Source organism: Archocentrus centrarchus, chromosome 19 (genome assembly GCF_007364275.1).
Source record: "Archocentrus centrarchus isolate MPI-CPG fArcCen1 chromosome 19, fArcCen1, whole genome shotgun sequence".
Classification (NCBI taxonomy): domain Eukaryota; kingdom Metazoa; phylum Chordata; class Actinopteri; order Cichliformes; family Cichlidae; genus Archocentrus; species Archocentrus centrarchus.
The window spans coordinates 17648509-17672728 of record NC_044364.1 but is presented as its reverse complement, the minus strand read 5'-3'; the positions used below and the strand labels follow the sequence as shown (position 1 = coordinate 17672728).

At 42.1% G+C, this 24220-nt stretch overlaps 4 protein-coding genes across 5 annotated transcripts; 2 read left to right on the top strand and 2 right to left on the bottom strand.

Annotated features, from left to right (window-relative positions):
* Positions 1-663: 663 nt before the first annotated feature.
* On the bottom strand, positions 664-4670 carry LOC115797796 (flocculation protein FLO11). Its single transcript, XM_030754303.1, has 2 exons — positions 4381-4670; positions 664-3039 (listed from the first exon to the last, which is right to left on the bottom strand). The coding sequence occupies exon 2, from the start codon at positions 3032-3034 to the stop codon at positions 1076-1078; it is 1959 nt and encodes a 652-aa protein (XP_030610163.1). The 5' UTR covers positions 3035-3039; positions 4381-4670; the 3' UTR covers positions 664-1075.
* Positions 4671-6580: 1910 nt separating this feature from the next.
* On the top strand, positions 6581-10897 carry syt15 (synaptotagmin XV). Its single transcript, XM_030755785.1, has 8 exons — positions 6581-6701; positions 6780-6969; positions 7375-7529; positions 8068-8360; positions 8897-9064; positions 9166-9274; positions 9399-9581; positions 10110-10897. The coding sequence occupies exons 1-8, from the start codon at positions 6695-6697 to the stop codon at positions 10247-10249; spliced, it is 1245 nt and encodes a 414-aa protein (XP_030611645.1). The 5' UTR covers positions 6581-6694; the 3' UTR covers positions 10250-10897.
* A 566-nt stretch (positions 10898-11463) lies between these two features.
* nat9 (N-acetyltransferase 9) lies at positions 11464-14815 on the top strand. The gene is made up of 6 exons (XM_030755486.1): positions 11464-11661; positions 12719-12828; positions 12952-13092; positions 13220-13279; positions 13511-13605; positions 13697-14815. The coding sequence occupies exons 1-6, from the start codon at positions 11585-11587 to the stop codon at positions 13844-13846; spliced, it is 633 nt and encodes a 210-aa protein (XP_030611346.1). The 5' UTR covers positions 11464-11584; the 3' UTR covers positions 13847-14815.
* A 3512-nt stretch (positions 14816-18327) lies between these two features.
* lrrc59 (leucine rich repeat containing 59) lies at positions 18328-23015 on the bottom strand. 2 transcript variants are annotated; one of them, XM_030755111.1, is made up of 8 exons: positions 22825-23015; positions 22570-22684; positions 22386-22445; positions 21816-21974; positions 21440-21544; positions 21287-21359; positions 20156-20347; positions 18328-19996 (listed from the first exon to the last, which is right to left on the bottom strand). In XM_030755111.1, exons 2-8 carry the CDS (start codon positions 22669-22671, stop codon positions 19713-19715), a joined length of 975 nt encoding a protein of 324 aa, XP_030610971.1. In that variant the 5' UTR covers positions 22672-22684; positions 22825-23015; the 3' UTR covers positions 18328-19712. The 2 variants fall into 2 exon arrangements, with proteins under 2 accessions (XP_030610971.1, XP_030610972.1); XM_030755112.1 differs by having other exon boundaries at positions 18328-19993.
* Positions 23016-24220: the final 1205 nt, after the last annotated feature.

Below are 24220 nucleotides of genomic sequence, written 5' to 3'. Positions count from 1 at the left end.
TTGGCCTCCAACTCTAGTGTCTATAGGGTTCTATCATCAGTTCATCCACTGATCCATTTTCTGACCTGCTTATTGAACTAGGGCTCAGCAAGGCTGGAGCCTATCCCAGCTTACGCTGTGTGAGAGGCGTGGTACAACCTGGACAGGTCAACAGACCTTCACAGGACCAACTGAATCTGTTTTCACACATGTACTGCAGCCCTGAGCTTTTCTAGGACTTACTCATAGAGGTGCGTGTGAGAACACAAACGATCAATGTAAGTGGAACAAACATTAGCTGGTTTTTACCCTGCTAGCTCCCAGCACAAAGTTGATGTAATATCAGATTGCGCTGGTGTGAGAATAGAGCCTCTGATATTCCAGTGCATTCACTGCCAGCCAGTGGGCATCATGTGTACTGCCTTCCTAAAAGCTCCATCAAGGAAACTCAAAGTGATTCCAGTAATACGAGCATGTCTGGAGTGTGGAAAATATCTGGACTTGAGTCTCCCTAATGTTCATGTGTGAAAATGGCTTTAGAGGCATAAACAAATATTCACCATCAATTTAGAATAACCAATTAATCTAAAAAAGATATCTGCACAGAGAAAACCTGCTCAAGCACAAGCCTGCAAACATCACACGGAAAGGTCCAAGTTAGTCAGCACTGAAGGACAGTGCTAACCACTGGCAGACCTCTACAATAAGTTAGCATAAAATGTAAAATCTGTTAATCTCAAATACAAATTTTTCTTGTCATCACTTCTTAGCTTTATGTTCACTGTGCTGCTCATATTTCATAATCACCCACAAGCAAAAGAATTTCAGCAATGGAAACAAATGCTTTATTGAACATCTACAGGAACAAGTTACACTAACTTATTGGTGGCTTTTGTGAAAAGCTTGGCAGAGTTGCATCTACCTGCCACTAAACAGTGGATACCAGTGAGCGGGAAGAACATGACTAATGCAGCAACATCGTGAAAGTTGCACCTAACGACATCTCGTCCAGCTTCATTCCAAGTTTATGATTATTGTGCAAACTGAAGATTTAATTAGCTCTTAGCTATTATAGATTTAGTTTTAGTCTGCTGTATTAGTCGTCTGCCGTTGCAGAGGCTCCACACCATCTTGGCCTCCTCAGTGACCTTAGCACACTCTTCTTCCTGCTGTGCCCATTTCCAGGTGAGGGTGACTTAGAAGGGCTGATGCTTTCCTCTCCACAAATCTCCTGCTCATCTTCTTTTGCTTTGTCATCCTCTGCTGTGCTCCCTCTATGAGAAGCTTCTTCTATTTCTTTCTTTTTGTCCCCTTCTTCCTGCTCTGTCGCTCTCCCCTGATCTGCTTCTGGTGTTCCTTCAATCTTAGGGGCCACATTTGATATCAGAGGAGGTTTTGGTGCTTTTTTCTTCTTTGAGGAACGTCTTGGTGGTTCTGGGCTTTTCTGGCTTTCCAGATGTTTTAGTATGGCTGTGTTCAGCTCCTCAGGGTCCACAGATGCTCCATGAACATCCCACGTCATCCCATCCTCATCCCATTGCACCTGCTTCATACTGCTCCTCCTCCCCCCTAGGTCATCCATTTCCTGCACCTGCATCTTCAGACATGGCCTCCTGCTCTCCAGGTCATATGAGGAAGCAGAGGCAACTTCCAACACTGGGTCATCTCCTTGTTTCTCCTCTTCCTCTACGCTGCTCACTGGGAACATGCTGGAAGATGCTGACACCAGATTGGAGTTAGACCCTGCTGAAGACTTCAGGTTCAGTCTGGATCCAGGTGGCGAGCCCAAGATAGAGTGGGACCCCATGTTGGAAGTGGAAATGTTCATCTTGAGGTCCCACCACGAGCCGATAGGGGAGATTGTCTGCACAGCTGCATCTGCCATTTCTGGCCGTGACATCACTGAAGCTTCTTGCCGGAACACCTCTACCTTCGTGACCTTTGCTATGCCCTCTCTGGCATTTGAGCCGCACCTGCAGGTGTCCCCCAACTGTGACTCACTCAAGGAAGAAACAAGTGGTGACCTCCAACCTCGACCTGCTGGACCACTTTGCTCTGGCTGCCACGGCAACTCAAGAAAGCAGACAGATGGTCCTGTTTTTGATTCTTGTTCTGGAGAATTAGGTGTTGGGTAGCTAAGTATTTGCACTGGGCTTCTCGCTTCTTCACCCTCCAGTATCTCTGTAGGGCTGGACAGCGGTTCTATCACATCATCAACAAGATATTCAGGATTTGAATACACTCCTGCTTCATCTAAACTAACAGAGGATGGGATTGGGGAAGGGAACTGAAATGAAAGGGAATTATTCTCCAAGAAGCCTTCATCCTCTGTGCTGGTGAGCCGGAGTGGATCAGGAGAGTGGGAATGAGAACTTGGTGAGGTGTCAATCTTCGGGGATGAGAGTGTAGGTGAGGGTTCAAATAATTCTTCCTGCTGCTGTGAGTTTGGTGTAAGTGGCGAAGAAGTCTGTACAGATGTTAAAGTAGGCGTGCCGAGGGGGGAGATGAATGGGGAGGGTGTAGTTGATGGAGAGGTCAGTTTGGACATGGGAGAATCTGGTGATGCAGAACAAGGGGCTTCGTGCATGAGACTGCAGGGACGTGACACAACCGTGTCTGGAGTGCTGCTACGACTGTGTGTGCTGCCGCTACACCCGCTCCATCGCTGCATGTTGGAAATCCAGCGCTCGCTGAGTGCAGGAGGGTTATGGATGTCAGTGTACTGGGTTGTGGGTGCTAGCTGGTGGGGGCTGGTGGCGTTGACGTGCTGCCACATGTGAGTGTGCAGCGGCTGCAGCGTCACTGAGTTCTGCTCAGAGTGCGTATTGGTGCTGGAGCTGCGTCTCAGGTCCAGTCTGGTCCACGCTGGATCCCGCTTGTGTGGCGGACCTACTGCCATTAGAACATCCACGGAGCTCTTAGACAGGGAGAAAATTGGTGCATGATCATCTTCATCCTCCACCTTCACAGCTCCACTGGAGTCAGAGAGTGACTGGCTGAGTGAAGAGCGAGCTGGCTGGTAGCTCTCAGATGCAGGGCGCCCAGCCCTCGCCATGTTAACTGTGTGGGAAGAAACACCTTTCATCATCAAGTCACTCATTTTCTGAAGTGAATGTACTGACCACTAGGGAGGAAGCAGTAACACATCCTTAACACAATACTGACATAGAGAATTATCACAAGTGCTGGGAAGCTTACTTTTGTAAAGTAATAGGTTACACTTTACTAATTCCCCTGTTAATTACCCAATCAAAGTCATGAAGCTTGTTTCATTTGACTAAATTTATTTATTTTTCTGACAAATAGTTGAAACTGGGTAATAAAGCACACATGTCCTTGGCAGGCTGCAGATGGTTCCTCAGGCCTTAAATCAAATATTTCAGTGTTTGAATGTCAGAATTATCACCACTGATAAACAAGCTTTACTCTGTACAGTATGTCAGAGCAATTTTATGATGATTTATACATTTCAATCATTCAAAGATATTGGTCATCAGTCGCTGTAGTCAGCCAGAGTCTGGTTGCCTTGAACAATGTGCACTGGTTTGATTGGCAGACAAAATGCAGAGCAAATTCAAATAGAACACCAATCAAGAATAACTCTCAAAACCTTCAGCAAACATTTCCAAATGTATGGCTAGAAGTAGACATAGCACCTTGTATGCTTTGTTATCCTTTATTTAACTCTAGTTCTATGTGCTTAGCCCCCTAACAGGTTCTCAGTTTGACATTTGTAGAGCTCCAGAAAGTCGAGGGAAGCTGCAGAATGTCATATGATACACTTTTATAATAGAAAATATCCCTTGTGACTGTCTCACTTGCCAAGAGTTGGATTTGAAGTCTGATACTCGCAGTGAGCGCACATATAGGCACACCCACAGACGTCCCAACTCCAGAGGCACTCCAGATTAGCCAAATAAGATTATGCAATCCAGATTATTTGGTAATGAGACAAAAGGTAAATTGTCTGAGACAGATTCACAAAGCTCATTTGGGACTCATTTGACAGTAGCCAAAGAAGCAAGAAAGACAAAGAATGATAGCTAGAATGAATTTGAAGTTTATAATAAATTACAATCAACCTTTTTTTAAAAAAAAAAAAATCTTCAGTTTGTGCATGCCCAATTTTTTTTCTTCTATTTATTTATTATTTAAAACCACAACGCTGCTATTTCTGATTTTGTGGCACAAAAAAACTGGAATGTATCCACACGTCACTACCAAATTGACCAATCCAGCTCTGACCTAAACTCACCTAGCAATGTCTTGGCTACAGCTAACCTGAGGATACCCAAACTATCTATTTGCACAACATAAACTCTCAGTTACCCTTAATGATTGTTCATATAAACAAAACGTGCTGTTACATCTGATGTAAAAAAGGAAATAATAAATTCCTACCTTTAAGTTCACGCGTTATGTCCTGTTTTACCCTCTGCCATGCCACAGAGCCGGTAGCCCTAAATGGCGTCTCTCCTTCTTCCCCTTATTCCTTCCACTCTCTTCCTCCCTCACTTCTTAATAAGATCACCTTTGTTGTATCCGGCGTTAGAATAACCAACAGCCTCACACCCTGCGTCTGTCTGCTGTCAATTTACTCGAGCTTAATCTTCTTCTCTGTCTCAGCTGGACTTCGCGTGAAGCAGCCATCAGTATAAATGTGATGATTTTCCTTCCTGTGAACTTGTGTTCTTTGATATCTTCACATGCGGGTGAGAGAGAGGGGGCCACTACTCTACCTTTAGCCCAGAGGATTAATGGTCATCTCATTAGCTGCCTTCCAATCTCAGAGCAGTCTGAGCGTGTGGATGATTGCGCGTGTGTAAGTGATCAGTTGGTGGGCGGGTGGCTTATGAGTATTTTGATTCTGGGTGAAGATCAGGCCAGCTGTCAGGGTCACCATGGTTCGTGTATGTGAGAAGGGAACAGCACGCAGCTAGAGAGTCACTGTGTTGGGAAATCAACCAATCTAGTGATATTTCACAATATGTGTTGAAACTCTGACCTCCTAATGGTACCAGGGTAAAGTCAAGCGTGTTCATTCAAGACAGTGAGAGTCGTCCTCAGATACCTTGAATGCCACAATTTAGGCTAATGCTTCAACTTGGAATATTTTGATATTTCATTCTCAACTATGGTGTCAGCCTCCATTTTAATTATTCCCAGTAGTTCCAACTGATGTAAAACAGTGGACTGTTGAGACTGTGGTGAATTGGCAGCCTCTACAAGGGTGTACAGGTTAGTTCCATAAATTTAGATGTTGTCTGGGCTTTCTGTTCTGGAGTGTAACCAGTGTTTTGTTGCAAACCCTCAATATTCCATTCAGGAATGTGCCTCTTGATTGTAGACAATCATAGCAATCATACTCCTGCCTCCTCAAGAGTTTCCTTGAATTGCTTGTTGTGAAAGAATTTTTCTTAACCAAAGAAAGAGCGGTGGGATCATCTGTGGCCTTTTGGGCCTTTTGGTGTTGCTGGGCTGGCAAATGCACTCATTCCTTTTAAAGAATGTGCCGAGTTGTTGATTTGGCCATTCCTAAGGTTTTTGCTATCCCTCTCATGGGTTTATTTGGATATTTTTCAGCCTAATGATGGCCTTCTTCATGTGCACTGACTTCTCTTTGGACCTCACATTGAAAGTCTCAGTGAACAGATATCAAGTACAACATTTATCTGCTTAATTTGTTATGGAATAATGAGGCAACAGGTCTCACCTAGCCATGAAAGGGTCAGTCAGTTCTCCACTTACTTTTGAGCCTCTGAAAATGAGGGACTATGTATAAAAATGGCTGTAATTCTTAAACAGTTAATGCAGTTAATGCGTTACGGTTAATAGGTCCCCCTCAGTGTGGAAGCCAGGTCCGGGGAGGGCAGCAGACGGTGACGGTGGAGAGTTAATCGCTGTGCTAACGTACCTGCTAACATTTCCAATTTGTTCCGAATGACTTTATTCCCAGGTTGATCGCGTCCCACCTGTCATGACCCTGCCCCACAGTTTGAGAACCAGTGCGTTAAAGGGTTTTAAATTCACAATCAGTCGGCCACGAAACACTACCGTTTAACCTGGAGTTACGTTTGTAACAGAGTTGAAATGATTTTATTTTTGGTCAAAGCCAGTGTCACAGTCCATTCAGATGCCAAGCCAACCAAGAACAGTAGACCTTCTCTTATTTTTATTTTAGATCTTTTTTTTTTTCATTATCGGTCCTGTTTAGTAATCAGTGGATTTTTGTCCAAATTAATTCATTATTTATGACCAGCCCAGCAAAAAAAATGTGCCTCTGAGAGGACGGAAGCCTTTGACGTTATTGATTAAAAAATTACAGGAGACATTTATTAAAAAAATAATTCACCTTTTAATTTCTGCAAATTTCAATTAACAAATAAATTCAGCTCTAAAGCTCTACTTAGTTTCTGGGTGGTTGCTGAATTTATTTAACTTAGAATTAATTTGAGGCTCCATTGGAGCCCAAAAGTAAATTTTTGCCCCGGGGGGCCTCAGGAGATTAATCCGGCCATGCATATAACGGCATGGGAACCAGCCATATGTGTCACACCCACCCTCACAGCTCTGCAGACTCACAAATGGTAACCTCTCACATTAGCAATGAATGCTGAACAGTAGCTTCATCTTTGGACAGTCTGTCTGAGTCAAAGCTGAGAGGAGAATACGTGGAAAGTTACACACGTGTTGGAGCCGAAAAAATTACTTATTCATGGCTGGTGAGCAGGAAGCTACATTAAACCTACTGCCTGTAATACGCCTCTGTTAGATCCTGTTGTTCCTCCTGTTTTGTTCAGATCAGATGTTACAGCTGGCTGTTGGTCTGTCTGTGGGTCTGCTGTTGCTGCTGCTGCTGATTCTGACGGCTTTGTATCTATGGAGGAGGAAGAAAGGGCAGAGTCAGTACCAAGAGCTGCTCTCTCCAGTGCCATCAGTCCCGGCATGCTCTACTCCGGTGATCCTGGTGTCTCAGGGCTCCTGGACCATGTTAGTAAACATTTTACATAAAATATACACAACATCTTTCTTAAAGCGTTAATTTTCACCAAGAATTTAATTTATAGATAAAAACTCAGAGGCTTTCAAGCCTTATCACACAGTCCCCACCAGGAAGTGCAGGTTGTGGCCAGCTGTAACACTGTGGTTCATGTTGTTTTCTCCTTCTGAATCTGTGTGTGTGCAATCATGGTAAAAATGTGGTCCCTGAGACACAAGAACTACCACAAAGGCAGATTTGAGTTCTTCGACGGGTGTTTATACGTCTGTCTGTGGATCGATTTTACCAGCACATCAGTACCAGAAGTGTACAAGACACAGTGACAGAAATATAAACCAGGTAACAATTTGGGGTGAGATTGGAAATTTAATAGCATTTGTCTCTTTGTGTTGAAGGCCCAGTGAGATCCCTTTCACCTTGCCTCCTCGCTTCATCGCACAAAACCACAGAGATGTGAAAAATAATGAGCAGGACAAGAAAGAGGAGGAGAATATGAGGATGGAGCCCCGGCGGGAGATACTGGCTCATCGTGGGTCACTCTCACTGAGGAGTAGGTCACGGCTTCTTTTTATATGACAGCATGTCAATAGAGTTACAGCCTTGTCAGTTTCAGTCACTGAAAATGTAAATGAAAAATTACATTTGTATTATTAATGAGATACATTGAAAAACAGAGGCACCTGCTTCTAGAGATCCGAACTATGATTTGACTGCCTCCAACTGCATATGCAGCACACTGTCATTACAAAAGAAAGATCATTAAAACAGAGAGAGGAAATCTTAGACACTTTTGCCTTGGCATTGTTATTTTTCTCTGGTGGTGCTGCTTGTATGCTTGCGGTGCTAGAGGAAATATAAGAGGATAATAAGAGCCATTTGGCAGCATCTTTTGGTACAAAATATTGTTGTTGTTGTTGTTAAGACGTTTCAGTCTGGAACAATGTAGTGTTTTAGGGTGGACCGGCTCACCTGCACACTGTCAAACCAACACTGCCACTCCTGGGCTTGACAATCACACCAAAGTATCAGATAGGCTTCATAAAATTTAAGCAAAATGTGATATTTTGCCACTGGCCTGTGTGCTGTAGGCTGGTTCCCAGTGGGGTCGGTTCTGGCCGGTCTCTACTCGGCACCTCCTCTAAACGAGGTGGTGGCTCCCCCTCCCGGGATGGCCTCCCGCCTCTGCTTCTCTGTGGAATATCGACACAGCAGCGAACAGCTCACGGTCTTCTTGCTCCGTCTCAGCAACCTCCCTCCACGTTTCCATGGCAACATCATGCTGGTGGAGCTCAGGCTTCTCCCTGATGACAGGAGGCCCCGCCAAGCCAAAGCCCGGGGCACGGGTCCAGACCCAGAGTTCACCGACTGCTTCATTTTCCAGGTAAGCGCACAAAAGTGTGTAGAATTTTACATCTGGTGAGACACATGTTATAACTGAGTAGAAAGGCGCTGTATAAGTCCTTTCATCATATAATAGCAAAGATAATAAATTAATAAAATTAAATAAAAACATAAACATTAAAAATCTCACAAAGTTAGAGAAGCAAGGTTGAGATGGTTTGGACATGTGCTGGGGGGGGGGTGCATTAGATGTAGTGAAGGGAGACCTACAGAGGGTCAGTGTGAAGGAGGAGGATGTGAGGGATAGGGTGAGATGAAGGCAGATGATCCTCTGTGGCGAACCCTAAAGAGAGAAGCTGAAAGAAGAAGATAAAAACAAGCAAACTGATTGATGTCACTGGTCTTTGTGTGTATGCACACCTCCTCAACACACACATCTCAGTTAACTGCATAACACACTTCATGCTCCCAACACACAGAGAAAGACTGACTCAAAGATCATAACTCATGTAAATACTGGGGGGGTAAAGTGAATCTGCTTTGTTATAGTGAGGAATGAGTGTGTTTGCTCCACAGGTGTCAGCATTGCGTGTGCTTCACAGCACCCTGAGTGTGTGTGCGCTGAGTGTGGAGCAAAATGGTAAACGCCATGTGGTGGGCAGGGTGCTGTTTCCTCTGGAGGGGGAGCTCAGTCAGGGCGGGAGGGTCCGCTGGAGAGACCTCGAGACCGAGGAAGACACACAGGTACACCCCCCACACACACACACACACACACAAACACACACACACACAATGTACTGCATGCGTGTAGAAAACTAAAAGCTCATGTTTGCTTTGTTTGTCAGTGTTCAGAGCTGGGGGATATGCAGATATCTCTCGGCTACAGTTCGTCTCTGCAGCGCCTTTCAGTGGTGGTTTTGAGGGTTCGAGGCCTACAGCTGAACACAGAAGCAGGTATGAGGTCATTGATGGTTGTGGCGTATACAAGTCCACTGTTATAACTACAAAGGAAAGAAAATATGAGCCAAATCTGGTCAAAGGAATATCTGGTAATACAGCACCTGTGTGTGTTTCTGAGGTGTGTGTGTCCAGGTGAGCTTACAGAAGCACACTCAGTTGGTGAAGATAAAGCGCAGCTGTGTGGTGAAAGGTGAAAATGAGCCCAACTTCAACTATAGGATGACCTTTAAACTGCGACCTCAGCACCTGGACGAGGCCTGTCTGAAGTTTGAGCTGCAGGAGCCTAGCAACCTCCCCTCAGGTGACTGAAGCTGAACTTTGGATCTAAACTTTGCTCGGAGATTAGAATAAAAATATCAACGTGCAAGCAAGATTTTTTTTTCTGATTCTGTTTCATAAGATAGGCATTAAAAGCTTTTCTGATATAATCCATCAAACACTCAACTTTGTCATTTTAAAGTTTTAACTTTTGGCTTTTTTTTTTCTTCCTTTGGAATAATAATAATAATAACTCCTCACCTACCATATCTGACATTTGAAAAATGCAGCATGTCTTAGAGTGCCCTTCATAGATGTAAAATGTTAGATAAGCTCAAAGTGTTGCTGATTATTTGTGCTTTTTTAAGGCAAACCAACAAAATTAAAAGCATCTCTCTTATTTATAGTTATAAGTTATAAATTTAAGTGTAACAGAAAAACTTTTTTGTGGCAATTTATAAAATCAAAATACATACTGGTTCCCTTAAAGGAGCAATTATTTCTCCAGAAAATTAAAACTGCATTTCCAGAAGATGATAGATCTCACTGATTCTGTTTATTTTGCTGTCAGAGCCCCCGGTCCCGCTGGGAGTGCTGGTGTTGGGTCCCTTCATGTACGCCAGGGGTCCTCAGCTGCAGCACTGGCTAGATATGGTCAACACGGCACAGGAGCCGGTCAAACTGTGGCACGGACTGCGCAGGCCCACCTAACACCCAAACCACACTCATATAAGTAATTGCCAAGAATGAGATAAAATAAATCCTAATTAGTTATCAGTCATTTGTTAAAGTTAAGAGAAATTACTGCAGAAAAGACCAGAAAGTAGGAAAGTTGAATCAAGCTTTTTGGCTGCAGCTTTGCAACATTCAAGAGAGTTTGCTATTTCCCTCTGAGGTTGATATGCACCAAATCAGTACTCAAAGAGAATGAATATTGGACTTAAATTCATCAGGCCAACACTAAGACACACCAGCGTTTTTGCTGCCCCCAAGTGGCCAAAATGTAGAATTACTCTCAATAACTGTATTTTTTTTAAATGAAAAATATAAAGAACGAACTTCAAATTTACAGGTGAGCTAGTGTAGGAACTATTGAATAAGACAGTAATTTAGAGAGGAAACTATTATTTCTAACATAGACTATTTTAAGGCCTCTCTACAGCAGACTTTTTTGGCCTGTAAAACATTTCAATATTTGCCCTCTAATCCTCCAATTAGTGACCTAAGAGCAACCAAACACAAAATACAGATTTTGTAATAAAAACATCTCTTCTTTTCACTCATTAATCATATTTTGACCCCTCTGCTATAACCTCTGACCCTCCTGAGTGCACTCTGGAGAGACCACTACTGTGTGTGCTGCACCTTTAGAGCTGGAGGAGGCATGTACATTGTATTAAGCTGGAATAAATGGATTTAAGTATGTTCGTCCATTGTTTTCTTTTGTGTTTGTTTTGTATATGTAAATCTGCATAAAATAATCTCCCACACCGTCATATAATTTTCTTAATTTTGAATTTTTGCAAATAAACTTCCAATTAGGGTCAGATGCATCTCTCAGGTCCTGTAACAGGTCAGGATCTTTTCCTATTTCTTAAAGACATGACTTTCAGACACTGATCATCTGCTGTAGATAGTTTTTAGGCCTGTAACGTCTTCTTCACGCATCCATTTGTCCAGTTTCCTCATATTTTTTAAGAACAGTCTGCACACTGTTCTGAGAAATGCCAAGTATTCAGTTAATAATCATTTCGTTGATGCAAAATTTTTATTTGTCAAACTGTGAAACTGTGGTATGTTGGGTATTTTTCATAGAAAAAGAAATGGGAACAAGTTGAGTGTTTAGTGACAGGCGGCTATTAAAAAAGTGCGGATTCTGTCCAGCAGGTGGCGCCTCCTGCCTTTGTGACACTTGTGCGCAGCTGCAGGAAGATCAGCAGAGCGTGAATGAGGAAGCGGCGTCTGTGCTGCTATCATGGACAGAAACGTGAATGTCTTTTAAAGCTATTCACAGTCGTGTAGGAGGTTCATTTGCAGCTTGATATCATGAAGATAAATGAGAACACTTTACTGGAGGGACTCAGAGTCGTGCTGGTTCCTTATAACGTAAATCACGTGCCCAGGTAACATGAACAGCTGTTAGTGGAGGCGATCTACCTCCAGCCTGATTATCACTGTCCAACTCTGTTCTGTCCCCTTTGCTGCTTTTAGTGCTCTTATGATCGCTTCTTGCTTGCAGTGCTTGAATGTGGCCGTTTTTAGAATTGATAAATATTAAACCTGCTGCATTTTTGTTCAAGCTGAAGTTTGAATCTGTTTGCTTTTATCTGTCAGTTGAAATTTTTGATGGATATTTTGATCTTCACAGGAAGAAAAACATATTTGGGGTAATTTATAAGCAGTATTGTCATATAGACTGCTAAAAAAATTAAGGTAGCACTCAACGATCACAATATGGCTGTTAATTATATTGACAATTTCTGACAGTTTGGTCAGAAACATGCACAGGAGTAGCTTGCTTGAGGTCATCTTGTAGGGCTCTTGTACCTGTTGGCATGTTCATTTGCATCAAAGCAGGTGAGATGGATTTTTGCTTCCTAAGAGGACAGCTTGCCCTCCCTGAAGTTTCGCTGACTTTGTGTTGTGCTGCGATGAATGAGTGTGCCTTTATGTTTTGAACAGTGTTGTTTTTTTTACAATGCAAAGCACCTTTTTCAGAGCATGCAGCAGAGCGGCATCACACCTGCAATACAAAAACAATAGTGTAATCCAGTCAGGTATTATTTACTTCAAAATTATACATAAGTTATTGAGTATAATGTTTTTAGCCAGATCTGTCCCAGTGAATGGCTTTGCAAAGTGTGAAACTTGTAAAAAGAGGCATATATTTCTCTGTATAATGGTAAGCTTCAGAGCTTTCTCCCCAGAAGAAGATACTAAACATGGCCTGCCATATAAGTAACATGGCTGGGCCATTTCAAATGGATGGTTTTACGTAATGTGAGTGTGCCTGTAAAAGTTAATTAAATAATTTGTTACGTGATGGTTTTACAGGTTTAGCCAACATGAGAACAAATTAGGTCGCATGTGGCCCATGAACTAAAATTAATTTAAGACACCTCTTTCAACTAGTGACTGAACAGGTTCAGCCAGAAGCAAAAACTTGTGCATTTCATTCAGGTATCATGAGTGGATGAAGTCTCCTGAGCTCCAGCAGCTGACTGCTTCAGAGCCGCTGACCCTGGAACAGGAGTACGACATGCAGAAGAGCTGGAGGGAAGATGATGACAGTGAGGCGCCATAAGCAGTCAGGATATGAAAATTGGCGAGCACGCAGTACCAAGATCATACACAACTTCAAGGAAAAGCCTTTTCAGAGAGTGTGTGCGTGTGTGTTTATGCTAACTTTCCAGAGTGCACGTTCATAATCTTGGACAAACAGCTGTGGGCGGACCCCAGTCTGGAGGAGGAGCAGTGCATGGTGGGAGATGTCAACATCTTCCTGACTGACCCAACAGACCCATCACTGGCTGAGCTGGAGATCATGATAGCAGGTTCTTGAAAATGTTGATGAGAGAGTAACCAGTGCTTTGTTTTTTACATGCTCAGTGCAGACTTTTCGCTCAGTTGTTTCATGGCTTTTATTCCCTGATAACAGTGGAAGTGTGCTGTTTTCAACAGAGCCCAGCTACAGAGGCAAGGGTGTCGGAAAGGAGGTGACGCGTATGATGATGTGCTACGGTGAGGGAGCTAATGCAGTCTGTCAGGAGATTTCTTATTACTTTTAGAAATAAGAGTTTTATCTTTTTTAATACCTTAATTATTTCATTGGAGTCATTTAAAAGATATAATCACATGATTCGAAACATAACACTTTTGAAATAGTTGGAGCTTCTGTGGGTGCAGTGCATCCACTGTGGAGGACATTCTGGTTACATGTGTGGTGGTGATCAGTGTGTTTTCCTCCATCAGGAGTCACCAAACTTGGGGTCAGAAAGTTTCAGGCAAAAATCGGACTGGAGAACCAGGTCAGCATCACCATGTTTGAGAAACTCCACTTCCAAAAGGTAACATAATCTTATCACGTGAGGATCTGGACATGGTCCACAAAGTTAGTCTTTTGTGTGGGAATTTAACAGTAACTCCTTTTTGTTGCAGGTGTCGGAGTGCAGTGTGTTTAAAGAGGTGACCCTCGAGCTGGCGGTAGATGAGTCGGTTCGGATGAAGCTGCTGGATGATGCGGCTCACGTGAAGGAAAGAGATTACAGACAGACGTGCAGCAGCAGACATGAGCTGCTTTCACAGTGAGCTTCTCGCTCACCTTCTAAAGACTTCAGTTTGTGAAGCGGGATGAGGAAAATCTTGGACACGTGAAACTGAAAACTGGTGTGTGGAGCCTGTGCAACACAATCCTTTACAAGGATTTTTTTTTTTTGCTCTCACATAACAAGGATGATGGCTTTAGTCACCAGCTGTCCGGAACATTAAGCAATCAATTTTAGGCGTGTCTTTTATTTTTTTATTTACTCTGTCCCTAAAATGAAATTGAGCGCCTTTTTCCATTTACTGATGCACAGCCATTAAAACCCACAGTGTAATGTGTCATTTAAACCTCTCTTCTACAAACATATTTGTCTCATGTTCCTCTTAATTGCCATTTTAGTCTTCTACATTTTTCATTATTTTGGTGCTGAAAACCGGAAGGCTGGTGGTAAACATTAAATGACAGTTGCAGGAGCTTTCACACCACATGCTGCTAAACCTCACTCTGCTCCAGACAGACAGATTAGAGGCCTTCAGATCACTTTGATTTCCACCTGAAAGAAAAAAATGAAAAATGACAGAATCCAAGATTAATGAAAATGACAACGTGTACTCTGGTTTCACTTTTTCGACCACAATACCTTAATTATGAAGTGACAAACCTTCCAGCTCCATAGATGGGAGTGTTGGTCAGCTGGTCTCCCACTTGGGTCCACATTGGTCCAGGCTTTATGCTCAGCTAATATCAGGTTTCCTTTAGGATGAAGTTTTATAACTTTACTGATTGTAGACCTTCATAATGATATGCCTACCTTGTTGGGAGTGTGCTGGACTTGGTTAGATATTGTAAAGGGGGTTTTCTTAACCAAGCAAAGAATCTCTGAGCATCATATTCAGAGTTTCAATGAACACTTTCCAAATCCAAGTTCAACACTTGAAAGCATTTCCAGCCATACATTTTCTTCCACTTATCCAATTCAGGGCCGTGAGGGAGGGGAGCCTATCCCAGCTGTCGTGGTTCAAGAGACGGGCTACACCCTGGACAGGCCGCCAGCCTGTTTGCAGGGCCAACACAGGGAGACCTAACCTAACCCCACTAACTGCATGTCTTTGGACTGTGGGAGGAAGCCAGAGTACCCGGAGAGAACCCACACAAACACGGGGAGAACGTGCAAACTACACACAGAAAGACCCCAGCCAAATGCTGGATTCAAACCCAGGACCTTCTTGCAGATATTTTATCTGCTTAACTTGAAAATAATGGTGGAGCATTCCTCACCTGGCTGTAAAATTGCTCATCTGCGTCAACAGCTGATACACTATGCCTTTGTCAAACCCCTGGAATTAAATCTGAAATCTGAATCTTATAGGATAGAGGCAAAATTACAAGAATAAAATATGTCCATGTATGGCCCTGAGTGAAGTGTGGCTGCCTGAATGGTTGTACGTTTTTAGTCTTGTTTTGTTAGACGTCAACTGGAAAGTGTATAAACAGTCTTCATCATTGTAGAGGTGCTTGCTTTGTTGAAGAATCGCTACCTCCCCTTTAATCATGATGCCGAAACTTTAAGTGAATTTGCTTTGATATTCATTTTACTTTGAAGAGTCAGCTTCGGGAAACATGAACCACCACTAAAGGCACTTTCCTGCCTTTTCCTTTTTCACTTATTTGTTGTGGTTTCCCAGACCTCACTCAAGTGGAATAGGACATATTAGACAAAAAGCTAATGGGAACAGTGGCAGCTAAAACAGAATGCTTTGTTGGTCCTATTAGCCGGTTTATGGTCTCAGGTTTCAGTTTTCAAATGGGTATCTTCCATCCCACACATTTATTTATAATGCAGGTTTTAGTCTGTGTTTATGTTGTGGAGCATAGCTCTTAAATACAACAGTCAAGTATTTCCTGCAGTGCATAACCGTTTAATGCTGACAGTGTTTGAGGATGGGCAAAGAAGAAGAAACATCCTTTATTGAAGAAGAAAACTGCACACAAAAAAAAAAAACAGCACTTTTTTGTTTGTTTTTTAAAAAGGTGTTTTTTTTTAGGCCTCTAGTTCAGTATCCACACTCCAAGATTTGGGTCTTGTTTCAACAAGTAAGGCCCACTTCACAACAAAAGAGGTGTATTTTATCTTATGTAAAATATGGCAGTAATGACACCTTGTTATGTTAATCAGAATCAGAATCAGAATCAGAAGGTTTTTATTGCCATATGGGTGAACAGGTTCACAGCATTAGGAAATTGCTGCGGTACTTCGTGCTTACAGAAAAAAAACAAATAAGTACAAAAACTATAAGACAATATACAAGTATACAATTGCAAATATACAGAGATATTAGAGCTATAACTATAGCACAATATTACAATATTAATCGGGAGTCAATGAAGTTAATATTGAATAGGTGTATAACTTTGCCACAACAATGCCTGACTGTAGTTATCTTTGGGCCCCTCCCCAGTTGGATCAGGAGCGACATGTTTTCAGTGGCTTGCAAAAGTATTCATACCCCTTGAACTTTTCCATATTTTGTCACATTACAACCACAAACAAATATATTTCACTGGAATTTAATGTGAAAGACAAACACAAAGTGGTATACAATTGTGAAGTGGAAAGAAAATTATACATGATTCAAAACATTTTTTACAAATAAAAAACTGAAAAGTGCGGTGTGCAAAGCCCCCCTGAGTCAATACTTTGTGGAACCACCTTTTGCTGCAGTTACAGCTGCACGTCTTTTAGGGTGTGTCTCCACCAGCTTTGCACATCTAGTGACTGAAATTTTTGCCCATTCTTCTTTGCAAAACAGCTCAAGCTCAGTCAGATTAGACGGAGAGTGTTTGTGAACAGCAGTTTTCAGATCTTGCCACAAATTCTCGATTGGGTTTAGGTCTGGACTTTGACTGGGCTATTCTAACACATGAATATGTTTGGTTTTAAACCGTTCCATTGTAGCCCTGGCTTTATGTTTAGGGTCGTTGTCCTGCTGGAAGGTGAACCTCCGCCCCAGTCTCAAGTCTTTTGCAGACTCCAACAGGTTTTCTTCCGAGATTGCTCTGTATTTGTATCTTCCCATCAACTCTGACCAACTTCCCTGTCCCTGCTGAAGAGAAGCAGCCCCAGAGCATGATGCTGCCACCACCATATTTGACAGTGGGGATGGTGTGTTCAGAGTGATGTGCAGTGTTAATTTGCATTTTGGCCAAAAAGTTCAATTTTGGTCTCATCTGACCAAAGCACCTTGTTCCACATGTTTGCTGTGTCCCCAACATGGCATCTGGCAAACTGCAAACGGGTTGTTTTATGGTTTTCTTTTAACAATGGCTTTCTTCTTGCCACTCTTCCATAAAGACCACATTTGTGCAGTGCACAACTAATAGTTGTCCTGTGGACAGATTCCCCCACCTGAGCTGTGGATCTCTGCATTTCATCCAGAGTCACCATGGGCCTCTTGGCTGATCTCTGATCAGTGCTCTCCTTGTTCAGCCTGTAAGTTTAGGTGGACGGCCTTGTGTTGGTAGCGTTACAGTTGTGCCATACTCTTTCCATTTCCGGATAATGGATTGAACAGTGCTCCGTGAGATGTTCAAAGCTTGTGAAATCTTTTTATAGCCTAACCCTGCTTTAAACTTCTCCACAACCTTATTCCTGACCTGTCTGCTGTGTTCTTTGGACTTTGTGATGCTGTTTACTCCCCAATATTCTCTTAACCGACCTCTGAGGCCGTCACGGAGCAGCTGTATTTGTACTGAGATTAGATTACACACAGGTGGACTCTTTTTAGTCATTAGCAGTCATCAGGCAACTTCTGAATGGAATTGGTTGCACTCAGAGAAAAGGGGGCTGAATACTTTTACACACCGCACTTCTCAGTTTTTTATTTGTAAAAAATGTTTTGAATCATGTATAATTTTCTTTCCATTTCACAATTGTAACCACTTTGTGTTGGTCTTTCACATTAAATTCCAGTGAAATATATTTATGTTTGTGGTTGTAATGTGAAAAAATATGGAAAAGTTCAAGGGGTATGAATACTTTTGCAAGCCACTGTAGCTGCCTGTTTGGCTGTCTTGAGTGGTGTCCAAAAAAACGACGTCGGCTTCATAGATAATTGGGAACGTTTCTGGGGAAAACCTGGTCTTGTTAGGAGAGACGGCACTTTGGATGGAGCAGCTCTCATTTCTAGAAATCTGGCCAAATTTTTAAACCCCCCAAAACATGACTACCCAGGTTTGAGACCAGAAAGCAGAGTTTCAGTCTTACACACCTCTCTGCAGCTTCTCACCTCCTTTAGAGTTTCTATCTGATTTAGTACTCAGCTCATTCATTCTTGGGGTTTTCTCTCCATTATTGTAGGGTCTTTACCTTACAATATAAAGCGCCTTAAAGCAACTGTTGGCGCTATATAAACAAAATTGAAGTGAAATATCTGAATCTATTTATCCTTCACTGTAGCCACTAATTTTGCCTCTGTGTGTGCCTAACCCACCGCGCTGCATCTGTAAGTAAGCATTAACACAGGGCGACAGTTTCAAAGCTTGTTTATTGGTTGTCTGGTTTCAATGCAGATTTACAGTTCACACAGTTAAGAACTAAAAGTCTGCTTAATTCTCTTCAGAACAGACAGAAATTAATGAGAAACAACTGATAGTAGAGAAGCAGGAAAAATATACTAATTGATACAATGTGCACAGAATTTCTGGCAAAAGGGCCATCATATCCAAAATGATCTGTATGGTCTGTTTTAACAGCAGAAGGATGCCTAGGGCTTGGCTAACATATTTTTAAAGCTCAATTCAGATAGCCATTAAGAGTTTTAAATTGTAGCAGAACTGAAATGATTTTTTTTTTAAGTTATCCACACGCTGACCTTTCAAGCAAAATCTGTTTCCAATTTGCTGCTTTTGTTTGTCATAAATGATCATAAATTAATAAGCAGAGCTTTAGAGTGACATGGAAGACATCAAATTCAACTTTGGGAAGTGGCTACTGGCCTTTTTTTCCCCTCCTCTCCAGAAATTTAAAACAAACTGATCTAGATTAAGGGACTGAAGTCCATACTTGGAGGAAATTGTCAGGCTTGGCTATTTACGCAGTCTCGTGGTGCTCGTTTTAAAGATCTGTAAGCATGAAACAGGATGTACCAAACGAGATGTTTTGCTCTCTGCTGGATAGTACCGACACTTTTTCTTAAATACCTGATATCTTTGGTGTTTGTGTGATTGAAAGTGTAGTTACCTGCTGACATACTGTATGTGCCTGTTATAGTAATAGCTGTGATAAGATAAATAAAATAAGATAAATCCACTTATATCATTTGGGCTCCGGACTGTAAAATTTAGCAGGACTGACAGATTTAAGACGAGAAAGTAGGAGAAGGCTTTGTATTCATACAGCCTTTACTGCACATGCTCAGACTGCGCCACAAATAACACTGGAAAATGCACAACTGTGACTGGCAGCTAATATGTGACTGGTGCAGCACAGACAGGGCCCCCTGACACTTCACTGAACATCTCTCAAATACAACCTGCGCTCCATGTAATGCACGCGGAAAACACAAACCAGGTGGCTGCTGGTCAAAGTGCAAAACCTGGTCGACAGGCAGAAATTTAAGATGATCACTTTTTTTAAAAAACAAAACATGCTGTAGTACAAAGAGGGTACAAGGGAGACAACAATTCCATAGGAATTTAAGATGGTTTTCACACACCTGTCCCATTGTCGTTTATCTGTACAGACCTTTCCTCTCCCCTGCATCACAAATATGGGATGCAGGGTTACCCACTCTAAAGAGACTCATGATTTCTCGTATTATTAAAAAAGAAAAAGAAAAAAAAAAAAATCAAACAGTTCACAGGTGATAGTGGAAAACCTGGTGCTCTGAGCTTCAGTGGAGGCATGAGTATTTAGTTCTTAGACGTCTGCGTGGATTCAAGAAACTCTTTTGCTGCAGACGACAGATTTTGCACCAGTTGTTTGACCACAACCTGCTGCTCTTTGGCCCAGGATAGGCCGTCGTTCACTGCGGCGTTTATTGGCAGACAGAAAGCTTCCCTTTGCAGGTCGGTCAGCCGGCAGACAGCGGCGACCCCAGCCAATCCCACAAGCAGCAGGAGGAGGAGCTTGAAAATCACGCCAGTGTGAGAACGGTGAGGTTTAGGTTTCGATTCCACGGCGACCTTTTTTTCTGCTGTAAGGAAACATGTTTGACATTAGTGCGTCTCCTCAAACCTGAAACAAGAGATTTTCTGACCACTTTGAGCAACTCATGCATTTCAAAAAGTCTCCACATGTTATAAGCTGAATAAATTCTCAAAACATCAACAGCAATAAATGATGTGTTTGCCACCTGCAGCCTGTCCGTTCTTTTTCTTCTTCTCCTCACTTTTCTTCTTGTGTTGCTCTTGTGCAGCCATTGCTGCCATCTGAGCGTTGTACTCTTTCCTCCTCTTCTCCTTCTCCTCCGCCTTCTTCCGTTTGTGAGCCTCCCTCTCTCTGGCCTCCCGCTCTCTCTGCTTCACCTCCCTCTTCCTTTCCAACTCTGATTAAAGGATGAAGGAATTGTGGTCAGAAGAGAAGCAGTTACGCACATTCATTCTTACACGGACATTATGCTTTTTTCTGTTGTCCATAAGTGAACTGCATTTACTTCTTTACACAGCAGCAGCAAGACTCCCATTAACAATGATCCCCTCAGTCTGTGTGATACTTTTTAAAATATGGGCAGGAATTATGTGTTATTTTTCACCTTTAAAATAACTTTTTTTCCCTAGTAATCACTTTTTTATCCATCCATTAATCTTCTTCTGCTTATCCAATTCATGGTTGCTGGGGGGCTGGAGCCTATCCCAGCTGTCATAGGGTGTGAGGAAGGGTACACCTGGACAACTCGCCAGCATCTCGCAGGGCCGACAGAGAGACAGACAACCATTCACATTCACATTAGAGTCACCGATTAACCTAACCCCACTAACTGCATGTCTTTGGACTGTGGGAGGAAACCGGAGTACGCGGTGAGAAGGCACGCAGACACGGGGAGAACGTGCAAACTCCACACAGAAAGGCCCTGGGCCAGTTACTTTTTTTAGTTCTGAAATGATCAAAGTTGTCTAAACACCAAAAATTCTCCAAAACAACCAACTTTAAAATCATAACTGTGCTACAATCTGTTTTTATTACAATGCTCCAGTATCATAAATTCATTGCAAACCTTTCCTTTACAACAGCGGTCCTCCCTAAAAGTTCAACCTCACTTCCAGCCAGACTGCAGCATGTTTAGTTAATTTTCAGCTGAATTATATTTAAAGTGCTTTCTTTGTTTGTTTGTTTTTTATTTCAGTAAACACATAACTGAGCAGCCCACTATAAATCTATGGTCCAGTGGCTCTATTCGACCTGATGAAGCTGCTCAGCTTCTCCAACAGAGGTCTGAGCCTGAAATTACTTTTCAGTTCAAGTAAAAAGATTTACAGATACTCACCTTTTTCTTTTAAAAGTTGTTTCTCTCGTGCACGATCAACATCCTCCTGAATGGCTCTCATGTGCTGCAGAACCTGAAAGACACTACCTTTAGTTTTGGACACTTATTTGAATATTGTGCGTGAACTTGCCGACTGGTTATTCTCACTGTCACCTTAGTGGCACACTGTTTGCACTGCTTCTCATCCAGACAGTCTCCTGCTGCCTTGGCCAGGCCAGGCTCCAGCGGGTTATCCTTCAGATCCAACCACTTCAGACTCTGAACAGACACAGAATGAGCTAAAACTGAGCCAGAGAATGTCAGCAACCACACGCTTCACATCTTATAATTATAAAGTAAGAAAACAGTAAGTTATCAGCAGCAAAAGGTTAACAAAAGAACAAAGGATGTTTGTTTTTTTAAGAAGTACATTTAGTTGTGTCAATTCTTTTGCAAAAACAATATTTTTTAATAATGCTTTACTCATTAAAAAAAAACAAACATTTTGAAAAAAAGCACAACTTTGTACAGAGGTATCAAGAACACCCACCCTGAGCTGAGAAAAGCTCACTGGAAGCGTTGTCAGCTTGTTATTGTACAGGTCCAGATGCTGAAGGTTCACCAAGTTCCCCAGGTCATCGGGCAGACTGGTCAGCTGGTTTTTACTGAGATCCACCTTCACCAAGTGGGTCAGGTTGCAGAACTCTGGCTGCAGGAAGATAACCCAATCAAAGAGACACACATCAGTTTTAAGAGTCCCAGTTGGTTCATCGCAACACTAGAAAGAGTGCAGGGTAGTTTAACTTGTAGTTCTCAGAGTTTCAGAAGGTCTTGGGAACTGAAAATACTAAAAGATATTAAAATACTTCACTAAAGCAAGAGTAGCACATGTATTAACTGATTACTTTTTGAAACAATGAAAAAGTAACAGACAAAGAAATATTAAAATCAAAGATGAGTGATCAAGTAATAACAGAAAAACTGATTAATTTTAGGGGACTCCACAAATCAGTTCACGAATTCATTTGTTTAAAAATTTGGTAAAACTTCTCAAACAGATAAGCTTTGTAAAATGAAATTATTAAGAGCTTCACGTTTAATTTGAACGTTTAATACTCACAGGAAGGGAGGTAATGTTGTTGCAAGACAAGTCCACAACAGTTGCCTTGGGGAACAGAGCCTGTTGGAAAACATCAGTCAGATTAACATTTATGGCAGTCATATATTTAATCAAGAAACACACAGAAATAAGGTCAATCCACAGCATGGCAGCATCTTATGCTATTAGTAACTGAGTAACTTACCAGCTCCCTGACTGGCACCTCTGTGAGGTTACACAAGCTCAGGTCCACTTCATTCCCACAGATTTTATCCTTCAGGTTCAACACTTTGCTGTTTTTACTCATTTTCGAGGCTGTGCTGAGGAAACACACAGCACACAAACTGTGACTAATAAATACTGACATGAAAGGCCAGTTTCAGTAGTTTTAACTGTAGAGACTTTTGGACTAGCAACAGGAAAACCCTGCAAATGTGACCATTTTACACGACCTGCTCACCTGTCACGATAGCTCCGGCACAGCTGTGGTAAAGAGTGAAAAACGGCGGAAAAAAGCGAGTGGTTCGGCTCGTAACTGTGTAAAAAAAAAGTTGGAAGGAAGGCTCTGTAAGATTAGAGAGACTGATTCTCGCAGTAGATGCTGGCTCAATGAAAATCCACGTCACTAACTGAGCGACAGTGGGGAGATGCGGAGCCGAACAGCGCCTCCTGCAGCCAAGGAGGAAACAAAGCACTTTAAAAATTCCTGTAAAAGGGGTGAAGGAAAAAAAAAAAAACAGCACGTACGGGAAGCTTTCAGTAGTCAGGAATGGCGTTTCCAGCATTTTTCCATTGTGGTGGCGCAAGACGGACCCCGATTTTTTGTATGTTTTTCAATCTTATCACATTCCAATTTATTTTCATTTATCTGTGTACTTGTGTTTCTGTGTATGAAACTACTGCTGATTGTACTCTTTAATAATCTCAAGAGTTGTCATATTTTTGGATAGATAGATAGATAGATAGATAGATAGATAGATAGATAGATAGATAGATAGATAGATAGATAGATAGATAGATAGATAGATAGATAGATAGTTTAAATGATATCATATAAGCTAAATGTTTTGTTAAGAAAAGAATGAAAAGATTTGTCATCTTGGATGAATTACAGAGTAGAACAATATGTCTGTGGAGTGCATGCACACACTCACCCCCCCCCCCCCCCCCACCCCCCCACCCCCACCCCTTCACACACACACACACACACACACACACACACACATGTAGCTTTTTAAAAATTTTAGGCACACTCTGCTAGCACTAAACTGGAGCCCTTTTTACCTTCAGAACTTAATTCTTCATGGCATAGATTCAACAAGGTGAGATTTTGGTCTCTATTGACATCATCATATATGCTCCATTGGATTGACTGTGGAGGCCATTTTAGTGCAATCATGTTCAGCTTTGTGACATGGCACGTTATCTTTCTCAAAGCAGACATCAAAAGATTGATACACTGTGATCATAAAGGGATGGACACGGTCAGCAACAATACTCAGGTAGGCTTTGGATGTGTAAATGATGCTAAATTGGTACTTAAGACCCCAAAGATGGATCCATGTTTTCATGTCCACAGTGAAAACATCTGTTGCCGCAGACATTTTTTCAATTTTTAATCTTCTATTGTCCAATTTTGGTGAGTCAGTCTAAATTGTAGCCCCAGTTTCCTGTTCTTAGATGACAAGAGTGGCACCTGCTATGGTCTTCTGCTGCTATAGGCCATCTGCTTCAAAGTCCCACATGTTGTGCTTTCAGAGATGCTCTTCTGCATACCCTTGTTGTAACCAGTGTTTATTTAACAGCAATGTTGCCTTCCTATCAGCTCGAAGCAGTCTTGCCATTTGCGTCTGACC